Genomic DNA, 19,058 nt, shown 5'->3' with positions numbered 1-19,058 from the left:
CCAATAATTGGATTGAAATCTATGGATTTGGGAGACTTTTGGGTTCCATAAATAAACTAATATAATAAAACCTACCAATACCATACTTATACATGCCACAAAATCCAAAATAGGAAGGGCAAAGTCAAATCTTTTGTGGAGTAATTATAGATTGACAAACAATCAATCCAATTAGGAGTGTTCATTTGTGGTTTTGATTCGGATTATAACATATTTTAATCAACCTAATATAAAAATTAATTTACAAAAATATAATTAAGAAATAAAAAAAGTTTAACTTGTCCAATGTGTTTAGGCCCAAATCAATTTTTTTTTAAATTTTAAATAATTAAATTTAATAAACTAAAAATATAGTATACATCTTCCAAACTTAGACATAATATTCTAAATTGATACTTTAAAATATTATCTAAATTTATTGTTAAGAATTTAAAAACAATATTTAATATTACATATAAATATATATATATATGTAATAATATATATATTAGATATATGTATAAATGAAAAAAAAACTTATTAATAGATTTATTTAAGTTATATTAGGAGGATTTATAATAATTGAAAACGGTTTAATTTTTTTGTCGAATTATTCATATTGCATTATATGTCAATTTTTTTAATTTGATTTAAGTGGTTTATTAGGATTGGGCTATTGGCAAAAAAATTTTGCACAACCCAAAATCAAGGGTAGAACTTATCCCTCTTATCACATGATAAAAGTAAAGTGTTCTTTTTTTTTTTAATTAAAAAACAGAGAAACTAAAGTTGCACACGTGCACATGCTCAGAGATAAAAGGCTTCGCACGTGAGAATCCTAAAAAAGTGTCGTACGAAAGCTATAAAGAAAGAGATTATGAATGGTGAATGATGGTATGAGCACCAAATCAGTAAATTACAACCACAGATCAAAATCATCCATCAATCTCGTGGCGCGAGGTCTACGATCCACCCAACCACTTATTTGTCTTTCTTAAGAATAAGATTAATAGTAAATCACTTATTTGTGGCAAATTTACAAAGACAAATTAAGTGACATTCAAGAAGAAAGATGGGTTTTGCTCAAAAAAAAAAAAAAAGAAGAAAGATGGGTGAGATGAACAAATATTATAACACCCCTTATAATAGTTTGAAACTCACAATAAATATGGAAATAGATTCACAAATTGATTAACTCTAACTTGATTGGATGATCAAAACTTCACATCATAACCATCGTTGTTTATTCAACTTAATTAATTGTTTTCCTTTTCATTTATTTCAATTGACTAATTGAGAGTATGCTTTATTGAAAAGAACCGTCTTTGACAGGGAAAGTTCATTCCTTCGTTGGTTTTGCTTCTTCAACAATAATAAATAAACCAATGGTGTTCATTTCTTCCATCAAAGAATAAGTGAATCCATCCCCACTAGAATTTAAATAACTTCATGATTTAGCCCTAAACATTTGAATTTTGACCGAACATAAATATTATTTGCATTCTTTCTTTTTTTTAATCTCATTAACACTCGAATTTTACAAGTAGATTCTCCAAGCCAACTTTGAAAAAGAACAAAAAAAAAAGTGGTTAATGTGGGGTAGGCAGTTGTTAGTGTAAAGTTCCAATTGGGATTTAATTTAATCACAAGCCCAAATCAAGAAATTGTTTACAGAAAACAAATAATCCAACCATCAAGCCAAGCATACTATATGGTACAGAGTCAAACTCGAGACACTATCATTTTGAATAAACATTTACCCATTATGTGTTAGGTTAGACTGGCCACCGAATAATAGATCTATTAGATTCGCAAAACCTGGTGCATCATTTTATCACTTTTTTGGGGGTTTATTAAATATGCAATGGGCATCTTTTAGATACTCTTATAACTATAAAATACAAATGAAATATGCAAAATGTAATGCTTTAAAGGTACTGATTCATAGCACCAAAATTTACCAAACCTGCTGTGGTGGCCATCAAATAAGCTTCTGGACATGGAGATGACTAAGACTGAAGGTCTCCAGGCTTCAAAGAAAATGCTAACAGCAGACACAAAGATGAGCCTAGACCCTTCTTTTTGTGTATATGCAATGATGAGCTGCCTAAACCTGCTCATCTAGATCTTCAAAACAAATGGCCTGAGTTATGAACATAATGATAAGGGCAAGTTTAGTTTCACTACACCAGTTAATGCCAAGAAGGTCCCCTTCTGCGGCTGCACACCCATCTGGGCTTTTGAGAAGCACAATAATGATCAAATAATAAGTTTCAACTGGCAGCCTCACTCTGGATTCAGGTAGTACCACAACAGTTGAGAGTGAAGAACCAAAATCAAATAAATGAAATGAAAAAAGAAAAGAAAGGAAGAGCAAGTCCTAAATTATTAAAATGTATCTCTTATGCCCCAGGAACAATGCTCACCCTTCTCCAACCCCAGCATGCTTTTACTCATTCCAGATGAAAGAAGTCTAAGCGGGAATGAGTCTTGAACTTACAATGGCATGCATACAGTAGTAATCCCAGCAAAAACCACATAACATGAAATCCAAGTTTCCTCCTAAAAATTTTTTAGTTGTGATTTGTTCTCGCGTGTTCCGTGCTTAAACAAGATTATAGTGCTTTTTGCACATTACTTGTCGGTGACACAGATCACATAGTCACTCCTACATCTAGCACACATACAAACGTTGAGCATGATAAATTAGAGAGGAAAAAGAAAAAGAGCCTTGGGTTTGTGCAACCACAGTATCTTCTCTGCACTGTACATTACAAACACACAACAACGCTGGAGCTAATGCCAAAGAAAACAGATACTCCTTGCTGCAACCAATGAATAAGTCATCTCTTCCTACGCTTCGGCTCAACCTGGGAAGATGAACATTTTTAAAACAAGATCCCATTACATTTTAAGGGGAAAAAATAGTCCTTCACTGATTCAACAAAGGCAATAGGCCTACCAATACACCCCGGCAAAATAAACTATTACTATTAAAGAAACTGGGAGAACTTGAATAATAATATTCGAACAAGTTAACAGAGCAGAGCACAACCCCACAAATACAAACAAGGGATCAAGTGAGAGAGTTCTCACCTTAGTCTCAACAGATGGTGATACAGGGAATGCATTTAAAGATCTTTTGGCATCATCATCAGAGGAACAGTCGGAACACAAGAAATGATCCAGTTTCTTCGCTTCTTCAATGGTCATACCCATACAAGAGGGATGAAACCTACAAAATATGTGATACAAAACTCTATTGATATCCTTATACAAATGTATATATTTACATAACATTACCATACGTTATACAAAAACAAATATTATATAATATAAATAATACAACGCCCATTTTTTGTCTTAAAAAATGCACACCACACTTGCAAGTTGCAACCTCTATGAATGTCCCAGCCAACAACATGAATGGCCTGAAATGCATTTGCATGATACACCAAATCATTAATAAAGAGTTTTGCAGAAGCTACTATAGTAATACTATGTACCCAACTATGCTATGGGGTGTTAAAGCAGCATGCAGAGGCTTGTTGGATGATATTTTCTTCTGAATTTTCCATAAAAAGAGCTCAACTAAAATTCTAATTTGTATTTTCAGTTAGGGAGTTTTTTAATTTAAAGATGTTATTACCATTTGAAGTTGGCAAAATTGAAAGATTTGCCAATGAAGACCAGGGAAATTGTTTTGACGAACAAAGGTACACAAATGCCAGTTAGTCAATGGATAACTCAAAAGTAACCTTACTCCAACTACTCGAACATACTATCACCACCTTATCTACCAACCTATTTAATGCCATAAATGCAACTTATTTTAATTAATTTATTATCATTCACCACATATCAGGTTCAAATTTCCCAACTTGGAAACATCAGCCCCTTGGATGGAATTTCTTTCTGCTATTTCTTTTATACTATATCCTCCTACTCAATCCTAAAATCTTTGAGGGATAAGCAATTCTAGGAAATTGTTAGAGGTCCCAACAAGAATTGAACCACAAACATCATGGGAGCAAGGTCAGATTACTCGACCTAACCTCATGATAAAGTTCATAATTAGCCCATCTAGTATCTATACTTAAAGAGGGGGAAACATGTTGGAATCTGGTGCTTTATGCTCTTAATACAGATCATGAAGAAGAAGAAAAACATGCTTTGTTTCACACTAATCAGCCATGGTTCAGCATTAAATCTATAAAGTTTGGCGCTGGTTTAAGTTTAACTAGAATAAAACAGAAAAGCATCCACCATACTTAATTTTAGAACCAATTTCAGCAGCCTCTTTAATTCAAATTGTTAACTCGGAATAACATAATTAATGTCTCTTATAGTTGACAAAGACACTAGCAATATAAAGTAAATGATAACACCTTCACCTTCTCATGGCAAAGCCTTACAAACAATTTCACTACTAGAGCTAACTCTGTTTAAATATCTCCAATTAAAAAATCACTAGATGATACTGCATATCTATGATGGCAAAATATAGTTCTTGACAATGATCGGATAGTAACAAGGAGTGAGTGAGGGGATAATATTAGTTATTTTTGGTCCTAACGGCACTATCAATGCAGAAATAATTATGATGAAAAGGGAAAATGACAAGCTTAAGAGAACTAAATGAACCACAGTCCCATTACAATGTAAGTATTCAGTATTCATTAAGGGAACATTATTCTAACTAGCACTAGGTAAAAGTGAGACATGAAAGATGTGTGCATTGAAAACAATTTCTGTTAGCTTCAAATTCTCTGTACAAGTTATTATGCTTTACTTCTTAAAAAAGCAAAACATGAAGGTTATAAATCGAAACAAATAGAACACAATTAAGTGGGTCTAAATATCAACTCAACAGAGCTCCAAACATCACGGGACCAACTTTGGGCAAGTTATCATTGGTTATTATAAAAAATAGAATTCATAATGATATAAACAAAATAATTGTAAGAATTACCAGTCCTTGCATCCCTCACACTGCACCATAAGGTCGTCCGGATTATAAGGCATCTCACATTTACAATACCTTCAATAACAAACCAATGAAAGAACTTCAAAACTCAATAATGCCATCAAAAACTATACAAATTCTAACGAAAAGAGATTCAAATATGTGACGTAACCGGAAACTTACACGGCAACACGATCCGGTGTGAACCCGCCAGTGGCAGCCTTGTACTCAAACCTACAAAAATAATCCTCAGCTCCCACATTCTCAAGTTTGGTGTAGTTCTTGAATGTGTGGACTATACATTTCCCTTCTATGGTGTGAGCGCTCTGCACATCATAGTGGTCCGACAAGAAAAGCTCCTTCGCCCCATGAAACTGTCTCCTCCCTCCAATCGACTCCTCGGGTCGGTAATACCAACGAACTCGAACCTTAACGTTGTTACGGTGATCAGCTTCGATCTTCTCTACACGAGCTACGTATGGAGGCTTATCAGAGTCCGATGGTCGCATCAACACACAATCCCCAGCTGAAGCAACCAAAGTTCAATAAAATCCCAATCAATGCGACACAAAGCAACACTAAACTGTAACAAAAACTAATAAGAATTCAGGTTTTTCAGTCCCCAAATTAGGGCCGAACCAATTGCCAAAAAAAACGAAAATTTGGGTTCTGTTGGGTGTTCAAAAATTAGCATTGTAAGAATAGAAAATGTAAAATCTGAATGGAAAAATTAAAAATTATAGGCATATATAAATATTGGGGAAGAATTAGAAAGAGAGAATGAGAGATAGAAAATACGTCGGACGACTTTGTTAGTGCCCTTGATAGTGTAAGAGTCGAGGTCCTTTTTTCCTGGTTTGGTCTTGGCCATGAATGGATTGAACTACCCCAAGTAGTAGGGCAATGGGTAGTAAGAGTCTAAGGATGAACAAGGAGAAGGGGTTTCAGGGAAGAAGAAGATAGTTTTGAATAATAATGAGTAAAATTGTTGTGCAAGTAATTGGGTTTTTCTGGGTTTTAAGGGATTTAGCTCCCAAGCTTTGGAAAGACAATAGTGCTTTTTTTTTTTGGTTAGGTAAGGTACTGAAAACCCTAGAAATGTCGAAAAAGAGGGGAAGGGACAGAGGAGTGTACCCGGAAGGAGAGAGAGAGAGAGAGAACGATTTTGTTGGGACCCGATTTGCAAGGATGAACAGAGTGGATGCCACATCATCATCCATCATATGCATGCATGCATGCCGCTCCTCACATCGGGAAATTTGATAAATCATGCTTACATTAGCTTAATATTTAAAATTTGAACCAAAGTTAACTACCATATGAAACAAATGCTCATCTTTCATTTAATACCAAAAATACCCCCATACCTTTCCTCTCTATTCTCCATCTTTCTCTCTACCTTTCATTTAATAGCTTAATAATTAAAATTTGAACAAAAGTTAACCACTATTTAGAATGCTGTTTAGATGTTGGATTTGTAGTTTGTTGGTATTTTTTTGTAGTTTTTTGGGTGAAAATCGTGTTCTGTGAAAATCTGCGTTTTTTTTGGGTTCCTTGAGTTTTTTTCGAAATGCCCGATAGTGTCCGATAGAGGCCCGATTCGGGCACGATAGTTGTTGAGTTTCAAGGTTAGGGATGAAGGTCCGATGGAAACCCGATGGTTGCTCGATAGTTTTGGTTACCCGATAGTTGCCCTATCGTGCTAATGTCGTACCATCATCGTACATTTATGGCAAAAACTACAGTATTGCACACTATCGTACCCACTATCGTCCCACTGTCGTACCATCATCGTACCATTGACAAAGTAAGTTAACATTTTGAAACTAACTATTATCGTACTACCATCGTACCTATATCGTCCCACTACAAATTCTAAAATTACGATGTTATAGTAACTACTTAACAAATTCTATCGTACACCTATCGTGCTAATATCGTACCATCATCGTACCCATTATGGAAATAACTACAGTATTGCACACTATCGTACCCACTATCGTAATACTGTCGTACCACCATCCCTAACCTTGACTATCGGGCAACCATCGGGTTGTCATCGGACCTTTATCCCTAACCTTGAAACTCAATAACTATCGTGCCCGAATCGGGCCTCTATCGGACACTATCGGGCATTTCGAAAAAAACTCAAGGAACCAAAAAAAACGCAGGTTTTTACAGAACACGATTTTCACTAAAAAAACAGCAAAAAATACCAACAAACTACAGATCCAACATCTAAACAACATTCTAAATGGTGGTTAACTTTGGTTCAAATTTTAATTATTAAGCTATTAAATGAAAGGTAGAGAGGAAGAGGGAGAATAGAGAGGAAATGTATGAGGGTATTTTTGGTATTAAATGAAAGATGAGCATTTGTATCATATGGTGGTTAACTTTGGTTCAAATTTTAAATATTAAGGTAATGTAAGCATGATTTATCAAATTTCCCCTCACATCGGTGTTTTAATTTATTTATTTTTAAATTAATTAATTCAATAAAAAAAAAGGAAATTTGATTATTGATGCATAAAAGTGGCCTATAAAATAAGATGATATTAATATAAAAAAATATCACATTTTTATGATAATGTTCCCTTGGGTTCCCAAAATGCCCTAGTCATAAATTTTTCTCTTTTTCTTCTATTGTCTTTTCTCTCTTTATCTCTCACGTTTTCTATTTCTATCTCTCAAGCTCTCATACAAAAATAAAATAAATAAATAAGGCAGTCACTCTTATCTTAATCTATACTAATTTTTTAGCTTGGATTTCATGAGCAAGTTGTGAACCATTTCAAGGCAAGAACTTCATTTTGGATTTCGGATATAGGGGCAAATATCGTATGGGTAAATATATATTTATTATATGTAGTGAGGAAACTTGTTTATCTACATTGCTTTTGCTATTTCAAACATATTTGTGTATGTCTTCATGTTTAATTGTAATTTTTCACTATCGGAATGGATTTTCATTCCCTTCTTGATTTTTTCTGGGTTTTTTGTCTGCCTCGATTAGACTCAATGGTCCTCAATGGACCTCGAAAAAACCCTCATATGTTTATATTAATTGGCTACCTCGATATGCCTTGATGATACTCGATAGCCCTCGATGGACCTCGATAAAACCCTCACACATTTAGGGAAAATGGCTACCTTGATGAGACTCGATGGACCTTGATAGAGACATAGAACTTAATGTATGTAGTATATGCCTCGATGGGTTCATAAGAAATTTGTTGGGCAGTCTGCCTCAATGTACTCTGATTGTACTCAATAGACCTTGATAGGCATCGACATATCTCGATAGAAATCGATTTTTTGATGTTTTATGTTATAGTTTTAATTTTTGACCTATTTTTTCTGTTTTTTTTTTTATACAGATTCAACTATTTCCCTATTTGTTGCATTCAATGGTGTTTGAGAACTAAAAATAGGAATTAGATTTTCAGGGATACTAAAAATCAAGTTCTACCTTTGGAGAAGGGTGTGACGTATAAGCAACTGCTTGACATTCTGTACGATAAGCTTGAAGTAGATAAATGTGTGTATGAATTGAAAATTGAGGTCCCGTACACATGCCTCTCACAATCCGTCAAGACTACCATTATAAAAAATGATAGGCATGTGCGTGCATTCATTGGGTTAACATCAAAATCTGTAGAGAAGGTGAGTCCTCTATGTATGACATTGATTAAGAATGGAGGTATAAGAGATGCATCGGCCTCTCCCAGCGTTAATAAAGAAGTTTGATTTGAAGAGAACATTTCTCCCCCATGTCATGGTTTCAAATGAACTCAAAGTGAGGTTGGGACATTTGTTATCGAGACAAATCCAGACGTTATAGTCCATGATGATATACTTGTTAGAGACCTGCCATATTTTCATGACACAACGGAGTACGATCCCTATGGCTACGATCCTTATGTCAACGACGATCCTGTTGTTGATGCAACAGATCTTAGTGAGCCAGATATTAGGGCAGATTTGCCAACATAGAGTTCAGATGTAATGGTAGTTGAGGAGCGCAGAATAGAAGAATGGCAAACACCTGGGACCAGCAATAGTCGTCCAGGTCCAAGTACAACCGATGATAGTTTTAGATGGAGTTCTCCATTGGACTTAGGTGAAGATTGTAGAACATGGAGTGCTCCCATGTTCACCAAAGAGGATATAGATGCCTCACATCAACATCATTCCTCAACTGGCAAAGCTTCAAGAGAATTGCACTGGGCAAGTTCTTTCAGAATAAGGTTGAATTGAAAACCAAAGCATCCATATTTGCGATGAAGAATAATTTTGAGTTTATGGTGAAGAAATCTATGTAACACCCTAAATTCTAGCTATAATTGTAGAAATAAAGATGTTGAAAAATAAATGTGATAAATCGTAAAATGTGTTGCCTTTTTTATTGATAATTTAAAATAAACATAACCCGGGTTTAAGAAAAATTAAAAAAAAATAGTCTTTACAATAAAATAAAAATAAAACTAGGCAACATTTAATCATAAAGTTCATAATTTCCCAAGAAAATAACACGCGGTTATACAGCCTCCATATATTCACACCAGTCTCGCTATTGGGAATCCACTCGCCACCGGTCGTCTAAGGTTAACTCATTCTGCAAAAAATAAAGGAAAGGAATGAGCTTCTAAGCCCAGTAAGGAAAATACACAGAAATTCATACATAAATCAATCATAAACTCACAACAAATAATTTCACATGCAATACTATATTCATAACAGAAACTAAGGTCATAATCTATCCTATATCACCTTCATACTAAAAATCACACATAGATCTAGATCATAAATTATATCATGCAATCATAACATTATTCATAAACACATCATATATATCAAAACATATAATCACATAGTCATAACAATCATACCATCAGTTCATACAAGAGTTCATAACAACACTAATTTATACAAATCATACAAGATCAAAATATATCCTAGGTCATAGGTCATAATCATAGGTTATAATAACAAGACAGGTATAAGAAAAAGATAAGTGCTTATATAGGGGTGGCAATTAAGCCCCAGACATAAGTCCGTCATACAATTTTGGCAACCAAGCCTACCGGACATCACTTAGGTCCGTCATACATTTTTGAACACCTTAGGTCCAGCCACACTTATCTTCTTTTTGTACCTGAAATGTTAGGGTCATACAAAACATAAACTAAACTACCTAATTTTCCTTACCTTGAGTGTGGTGAACAGAATCTATACTTGAGTCTTTTATATGCTAATCCTGCTTAAAAACCCTATTTCATAAACATAATACAATTATTAAAACATAAACTAATAGATCTAAAACTCAAACACAATCAAAACATAACTTATACCTCAACCTTGATCTTGAAGACAAATCCTAGATCCTTAAATGCTTACTTGTAGGGTTTTGACAATAGGAAAGATAGCCTTGATCGTGTGGCCTCTTTGAGTACTAGGGTTTCAAAGATTTGAAGAAGTGATGGTGATGATGATCTCAGCCTTAGTGTTTGTGTTTTGACAACAATAGGGAGAGAGTGTGTGTGTGAGGGTATCAAGAAGAGCAAGAATGAATGAAAAAAAAAAAAGAGAAGGAATAAGCTCTATTTATAGGCTCTCAAAAATCTTAATTTCATTCTAACTATAATCCAAATTTAAATTTAAATAAAATAGAATCCTAACTTCTATAGAAAATATCTCTAAATTATCTTATTAATATTTTTATTAAATAATTGAGGAATAATCTAACATCAAACTACCTAGGAAAAATATCTCAACCTCTAACTACCTAAATCTCGTAACTCTGAACTCAGTTGTAGTAAAATCAACATAACTGAAGCTGTAGGAGTCTGATTTAAACAATCTTTATATCGTTAGAAAGCTAATTAAATTATCTACAACATTTTAGAAATACTATTTTTATTTACAGTACAAAACGAGTCCGAAGTTACAGTACCTTAAAGTTACGAAAATTTTATTTAATTATCTAAATAACAACCTAATCCACAAATATCCTAACTAACCATAAAATAACAAACTCTAATTCTCTACCCTGATTTTGAATTTACTAAGCCCAAAATCTTATTGGAATTTAGGGCTTTATGTAGACTCAATCCATAACAATTCTTAATAATACCATAATTAATTTATTCTTACACAATCACTCATTTTCCCACAAACAAGGCTACTAATACCATAAATCTATACTATGCTATAATAATTATAACCACTAAATATTAAAAAAAAACTAAACCTTATTCTATCACCACAACTCAAGTTAAATCTATTCTATAAAATAAAGACAACCTATAATCACATAAATAAAGAGGTCTAAGAGAAAGGTAACATCAGTTACTACAATCTAGGACTAATGTGTGGTACTTTACCTGCAACGATCCTGATTTTGGTTGGAGATTGAGGGGTAAGAAAAAAATGCGATCTGAAATGTTCAAGATTACTGTATACAACGAAGTACACACTTGCTTACAAGAAATTTGAGATAAGGACCACCGTCAAGCATCGCCGTAGGTTGTTGGCCACCTAATCAAGAGGAAATTTGCTACCGATGGTACTCGGTACATGGAAAACAACATAAGGGAGGACATGAAGCACCATTTTGGGGTCAAAATGAGCTATGAGAAGGCATGGAGATGCAGAGAAAAAGCTCTTATGTATGTTAGAGGGACACCTGATGAATCATACTCCAAGTTACATGGATACCTGTGTAAGTTGGAGCATAAGAACTCAGGTACAATTACTGATTTTGTAGCTAAAGATGGTCGTTTCTTGTATTGCTTCTTTTCCATCGGTGTTTCTAGGCGTGGATTCCAGTACTGTCGTCCTATCATTTATGTGGATGACACGTTCTTGAAGAATAAGTATGGTGACCACATGCTTTGTGTTGTTGCGTTGGATGCAAACAACTAGTTGTTTCCAATTGCGTTTGCATTGGTGGATAGTGGAACCATAACTGCTGGACTTATTTAATGAGAAAATTGAAGGAAGTCATAGGGGATGTTGAAACCTAGCTTTTGTATCGAACATGCATAAAAGAATTAATCATGCTTTGGAGCTTGTGTTCCCAGATGCCTATCACGATGCATGTTACCACCAGATCTGTATGAATGTGGTGGAAAAATTCAAAACTTGTCAAGACATCATGGGGTGTGCAACGTACACGTTTCGAATAACAGAATTTCACAAGTTCTTTGAGAAGATTAAGGTAATTGATCCGCCCATTGCTCAATATCTTAAGGGAATTGGTTTTGAAAGGTGGAGTAGCGCTTATTTTCTTGGAAACCGATACAATATCACGACGAATAACTAAGCAGGGGCGCGGCTGCAGGGGCACATCTGGCTGGGCGTGCGGCTGGAGTGTAGGCATCAGCTCAGGCTCGGGACTCAATATTATAACCCATAATTTTTACACAAAAAATTACAAAAATTATGTGCCCAAAAATGGCTTACACATTTCATCTAGAAATTTTAAGAAAAATTCTTAAACCCAAAAGCACCATAATAAACAACCCTTAAGAATCTATCGTCGTGAAAATAAACATCCATCCATATAGATTAATGACATGCTCTGGTACCAATTGTTGAAAAACCAATCAGAGCACGCAGGGAAAACTTGTGTGTGGAGGGTCCGTTGTTGTTTTATTCTTATTATGAAACAACAGAACAACAATATACAAAAAATTTCAATAATCATATAAAAAATTTATATGACCAATAAAACAATCCAGAAACATTATCATACAATAATATTAATCATGCAACAATATATATACATATACAATATATTTATATATATAATATATAAACACAAAAAAAACAAGAACATAAACTTTTACCTCTTGAAGCCTATCAAGTGTCATTTAGTCTTTTCATATTTTTATCGATCTTCCTATCCAAAACTTTGAGCACTCAAACCACGATCTTCTGGAGTGTTCTCTACACCTGAAGATGTGTGTGGACATATAGAGAACATGAGTTTGTATTTTAAGAATCACACGTATTTCTCAACACATGAGAACTATTCTGAATTGTGTATTGTGTTGTTTTGTTATTGTTGTATTTTTCTCTTCTTCTTCTATATCATATTGATGTTACTTTATTATTCATAATAATAATAGTAATATAAAATAATATAATAATGATGAAAGGATTTGATTTTAGGTAAATGTCTAACTTACCATATTTGAAAAAAAACCATGTTAAATTATTAAATAATTAAATAAATAAAATAAAAACAATACTGATACAATATCAGTACAAGTGGTACTGAAATGCCCCGAATTCTCCGGTATGGTTTAATGGCGGGATTAGTAAGCTGGGAGGGCCATACTTGTTTAATTATGCCATTAATCGAATATATGCATGTTTATGTGAATTATATTATGATATGATGTTAAATGCATGCATGTGGGTCCACATTTCATGACAGGGGTATGTTGGTAATTTGGCTCGTTGAGGGTGTAATTGTATATTTGTATGCATGTCGATGATATAATGTTGAGGCCACATTATAATGTGGATTTGTTCGTGCTATTCGATATGAGACGATCTTTGAATATTAAGTAGCGGTTTAGTCATTACGGGATTAAGTTCGAGGCTTGGGGTGAGTCTCGGGATGATTAAATGATTAGAATGTTGCCGGGAGTAAAAGGGTAACGAGATATGAATTATTGGTGTTTGGGAATTTTGAGAATAGCGGGAATTGGAGAGCGTTAATTATGATTAACGAAATAGGTTGGAAATGGCGATTCTACCCTTGGGGAGACTTTAGAAGCTTTAAATGACCTAGGGGAATTAAGGTCATTTGGCTTGGGTTATATATGTTTTAAGTTGGCTGTAGAAGCATATAGAACAAAAACAGAGCAAGCTTCTCCTTCCCATACATCATCTTCTCCCTATCTCCCTTTGAAGTTTTTGGTCCTAAATTGAAGTAGCAAGCTAGGAAATCATAGCTTAGAGGTTATAGACTTGGTTCATCTACTAAGGAGGATTCAAAACCAGCTGGAGGTAAGGAATTGTCCATGAATTTAAGGTGTTACTCTGTTTTTCTTTTAGTTTTCAGCCTATAGATTTTGATGTGGAAAGTTGGAATCAAGGGGAGTTTTTGTGTATGTTTGATTGGGTTTTGGTGAGGGGGTGATGTAGATGAGGTTTAGGGGTTGAATTGGATGTTTTGGTAAGGTTTGGGATTGATTTGGAAGTATGGTTTCAAGGGGAATCGCAAGGAGGAAAAACCAGTGGAGCTGCTGGTCTGAAGCTGGCGCCTCAGCGCCAGTCCTAGCGCCCCAGCGCTATGCAGGGCAGAGAGCAACCCTCTCTGTTTCTGGGGCAGCGCCCCAGCGCTGGTGGGCAGCGCCTAGGCGCTAGGTCAGTTTCAGGGAAAGTTATTTTTAAGGCTCGGGGGTTGGATCCTTTGCCCCTTTTGAGTAGTTTGAGAGTCTCGAGAGTGAGGGATTGATCTCGAGAGTGTAGTTTAGATTGTGAACCATTCATTGGTTTACTTTATTGGTGGTTTCTAATTGGTTATGATTAGGTAACCGCTAAGGAATCTAAAGGTTGATCGTTCTCAAGGGTCGTTCTTATATTATTTCTCGCTCAAACCCAAGGTAAGAGAACTGCACCCTGTGTATATGTGACATGCGTGATTGTATTGAGGCATGTTGATTGATAAATGTGGACATGAATTGCCTATTAAATGCTAGCGAATGTTGTATACTTGTATATGTACTGACTAGTCAGGGGCACTGACCTAAGAGTCTGAAATGGCATAGTGTCATGAACGCCGAGCCAAATGAAGATTAGATCTAATCGATATCAGCGTTGAATGGCTCTAAGGCATTAACGCTGGACCGACCCTAAGGTCGATGAACTTATAAGCGTTTGTCTAGTCTAAGACTAGTTACTAGAGCCAGGGCTTATGGCCCCGGTGACTGTTTGTCACATGGCTAGGCAACGTTATTCCAGGGTTATGAATTTAAGATCATGAGGAGGGTTATGTTGGTGGCTAGTCACCATGCACCTATCATGTTCGAACTAATAAAGGTTCACTTATCTATAAAGCCCCGGTGACCCTTGTTGGGGTTTTATGCCCCAATTAAAACCCAAATTCTTTGTAATCTCATTTTATTATCAATAAAAGAATAGAAATCATTTTTTGACTTGGTCAATCACTTTGCTCACATGTTTTATTTTCATGATTATTTGTTTAATATAAACTTCTATTAAATCCCGAGCATATAGCTAATCTTATTTATAGTGACGTAATCACAGTGGAATATAAATATGATTATATGTTCAAAATAAGTTAGTCCTAAGATTAGCCAGTGCCCAGGATTTACACTGACTTGCCAATCTACGATATGATCTACTTACACATTATAGTGTTATGTTCTTTCCAGAACATTAGCAAAGTAGATAAGATCGGATGTATTTGTTACATCGGACAGGACCGATATTGACAGTTGCTAAGATAAGTAAACATACCGTTATTATCTATTCTAGTCATATCATATAGTTGACCATAGGTCAATTCAATCTCAATTCTGAGTGGTTAGTATTCTAACTGATTGTATTATTTGAGTTCTTTGACTTGTTCGTTAACAGCTTACCCTACGAACTAGCCCATACTTACATCTTGGGAACTCGGTAGTATAATTGAGTGGGAATGTTAATCATAGATATGAACATCTATAGCTTCTGATGAAGAAGTGAAACGATGGTTTCCTTTTAGTTTGGTTCAAGGTGTTAAATGATAGAGATCTCATTTCAGTAATTAAATTAGTTTACTAAAATATCATTTACAAAGAACTAAGTGTTTTTAAGGATAAAATACAATGAAGGGTAAAACGGTATTTTAGTCCCATCTCATTGTAGACCGTCTATAAAGGATTGAGTGATAATTATGGTTGTAACAATGGATAATAAATAGCGTATCTATATTTGTTATAGAGCGTTCTATGAATTCAAGAGTGCAATTCCGAGTCTATAGTGGAGTCACGAGGAATTAATAAGTTAGTAAATTTATTTGTTAGATTTATGATAACTTATTGGAGCTTGATTTCATAGGCCCATGGTCCCCATTGTACCTTGGATAAAATCATCTAGATAGTCTCAATTAATTGATTTAATCATCAATTAGAATTATCAAAGTTGACCATGTCAATTTTGGATAGTTTCACAGAGTTGTATAATTTTGAGAAGAAAAGAGAAATTATGGCAGATTTATTAATTAAGATAAATTGGTATCTAAATTAATAAATAAATTTAAATCAAGGTTCAAATTAGAAATAATTAATTTGATAAAGGATTTAAATAATTAAATCAATAGAAAATAATACAGGCCTTGATTAGCCCATGATAATTTCGACCTAGGGCTTCAAAATGGCTATTATTTTATTGATTTTTTAATTAAATTAAATGGCCTAATTGAGTCTATAAAAGGAGTGCTTAGAGAGAAGATTTCAGAGACGACAGATAAGTCACAAGTCAGATTTTCTGATAGTTTTAGATTCTCTCTAAACACAAGTCCTTTTCTAAACCTCTTTGTTATTTTCTCTTCTTCTCTCTATATCTATCTCATGTGTTGAGAATTGCCCACACTAGTATAGGTGGTTCTAAGGATACATTGGAAGATCGTGAAGAAAATAGAAGATCGGTTCAGTTTCTTAATAATACTCTGCGACAGAAAGGATACAAGAATTAGAGAAACTGAAGGAAGGACTCTTAATTCCACTGTGTATACTGTAAATATTCTATTCTTTGTTTCTCTTTGAATTCAATTTTAGAAACATGTTTTATGCTATCTCGTATTAATTTGTTTAATATTAGATATACATGAAAATAAATAAAGATCATGTATAAGCTAATCCAACAACCCTATCGTCACAAGGCTAAAGGGAGCTGGACCCATTTTAGTGACTTTTGCGACTGTCACCTATTTGTTTGGATTGATGGTCCTGAATGGTTATTACGATCATTGTTGATATTATATCATGCTTTATTGTGTTTTCTTGCTGGCCCTTGGCTCATGGGTGTTATGTAGTGCAGGTAAAGGGAAAGAAAAGCTCACCCAGCCTTGAGTGGAGAGCTGAGGTGGTTATGTGTACATATGCGGCCGCTTGACCACCATGGCCAAGGAGTTCTCAGAGGAGCTAGGGGGTTTACCCTATTTTTGCTGCTTAGGTCGGCGAGTTTGATATTTTGAAACTGTAATGACCTTTTTGAGTTGTAAATAACTTGTAAATGTTCTTGTGGGCCCATGAACAGTTTTATGTATTCAATAAAATATATCATTTCCTTTTTATTGATTTTCCACCTTAGCCTGTTAATGACACTTAGAACACGTTTTTAACCAAAGGACTCGGGTAGCGGGTCAAATTTCCAGTTCACCGTAACTGTTCTGGAGTAACCAGGGCGTTACAGGTACACACATGTCACAGTCCTTGGACTGTGTCAGGCGTGTATTGCTCTTCCCTTTTCAGGGATTTTTCATTTTTCTTTTATTTAATTATTTAATTAAAATCAATCTCCCACAAAATAAGGTGTTAATCTTTTTAAGGAAAAGATGACAACCATAATTCAAAATTCAAATTGATGATCATCATCTTTTAAAATTAAATAAATCAAAAATTATTTTTGACTTACCAATTTTATTTTCTCCCACTCAAATAAAATAATTAATTTATATATATATGAAATTCGAAATTTAATATATTTTAAATTAATAAATATATTTTCAAAATTGAATAATTAATTCTAAATTAATTATTCAACCTCAATTATCATATAATTATATACTTGACCCAAAAATAAAATTCTTCTCAAATTCCCAAATTACAGTTATACTCATGTATCAACTCTTACCTTGATATGGTGTTGATAGAGCCACCCAGGGGACCTATGGACCTATAATATCAAGCTCCAATAAATATTACATTATTAATCAAAGCCTTAGATTAAATAATCATATTTATTAATCTCATAATTACTCCACTAAAAAGATGAGATTGAACTCTTGATAATTATAGACATTTATTTATTGAGTACTTTATTAAGAATAAAGTGTCAATTGATATAATCATTACATGCAGCGTTAATCCTCTATTAATGGTTCATAATTAAAAATGAATAAAATTACCGTTTTACCCTTTTAGCTATATCTTGTTCCTAGAGTACCATTGACTTTACTAGTGAGGGTTGTGTCACAACAAGTTTGCGACGTGAGCCCTCATAACCTTTTCAGTTGCAAAAGTCAACCCAATAGGGAACCATTATTCAATCTATAAGAAGGTATAGAATCTGTATCTGGTAAACTATGTCCCCAACCATATACATCATTGAGTCCTCAAAACAATTGTTCTTAGCCTAATCATTCTGACAAACCTTAACGCATGAATCAAAGACTCAAATGCCATATATAGGATTTCATAGTAACCTCAGGATTAAGATCACCGTGTATATGATCATTGTTTGATGTGTTTGAGTAATACTATGAAACAATGTTTAAACAAGTATTAACAAATCACATCTGGTCTAGTTCTACATACTCTCAGCATGCAAAGTACCTCAACTAAAGTGTCCTACTACACTAGTAACCCAGATCTAGGTCACATGTATTCATAATGCTAGTGGACCGTACTAGCAGTAATTAATCTAAAGATTCTATAACTTTATTTTACTGTGAACTATTTAAGTTTATTATCTTAATCTCGATCCTCCCATACTAATATGAGATTAAGAACACATAGATAAACTTTGGAATTTTCTGATATTCACTTAATATTATCATATAATATTGGACATAGTCTATATATATTATAATGTAATTCAATTATTTATTTCATTTAAAAGATTTGTCAACTACAATTGCTTTAAGGGCACTATTCCCAACACAAATAACGTGTGTCAGAAAACTTTAATAAAATAAACCATTAATCAATTAATTTGTAACATTTAACAAGATAAAATTGAACTTACTCGACGCTTGACGAACATAGGAACCAACTCAGTTGTCGAAAGAGTGATATCGGTCTTCGTAGCCCAACTAAGCATCCTGGGAATCTGGTTCCCACTATTCTCACCGTACTTACTCCCTATA

General features: G+C 34.2%; 1 protein-coding gene across 2 annotated transcripts; it reads right to left on the bottom strand.

Moving 5' to 3' along the window:
* Positions 1–2,336: 2,336 nt before the first annotated feature.
* Positions 2,337–6,127, bottom strand: LOC133817517 (chromatin remodeling protein EBS-like). Of its 2 annotated transcripts, none has more exons than XM_062250061.1 (5): positions 5,744–6,127; positions 5,129–5,528; positions 4,952–5,020; positions 3,076–3,214; positions 2,337–2,849 (listed from the first exon to the last, which is right to left on the bottom strand). In XM_062250061.1, exons 2-5 carry the CDS (start codon positions 5,452–5,454, stop codon positions 2,823–2,825), a joined length of 561 nt encoding a protein of 186 aa, XP_062106045.1. In that variant the 5' UTR covers positions 5,455–5,528; positions 5,744–6,127; the 3' UTR covers positions 2,337–2,822. The 2 variants fall into 2 exon arrangements, with proteins under 2 accessions (XP_062106045.1, XP_062106044.1); XM_062250060.1 differs by having other exon boundaries at positions 5,129–5,471; positions 5,744–6,125.
* Between the last annotated feature and the right edge of the window lie 12,931 nt (positions 6,128–19,058).

This window comes from Humulus lupulus, chromosome 2, assembly GCF_963169125.1.
Source record: "Humulus lupulus chromosome 2, drHumLupu1.1, whole genome shotgun sequence".
NCBI classification, from domain to species: domain Eukaryota; kingdom Viridiplantae; phylum Streptophyta; class Magnoliopsida; order Rosales; family Cannabaceae; genus Humulus; species Humulus lupulus.
The sequence above is the reverse complement of the archived record's forward strand: the minus strand, read 5'-3'. Positions and strand labels throughout refer to the sequence as shown.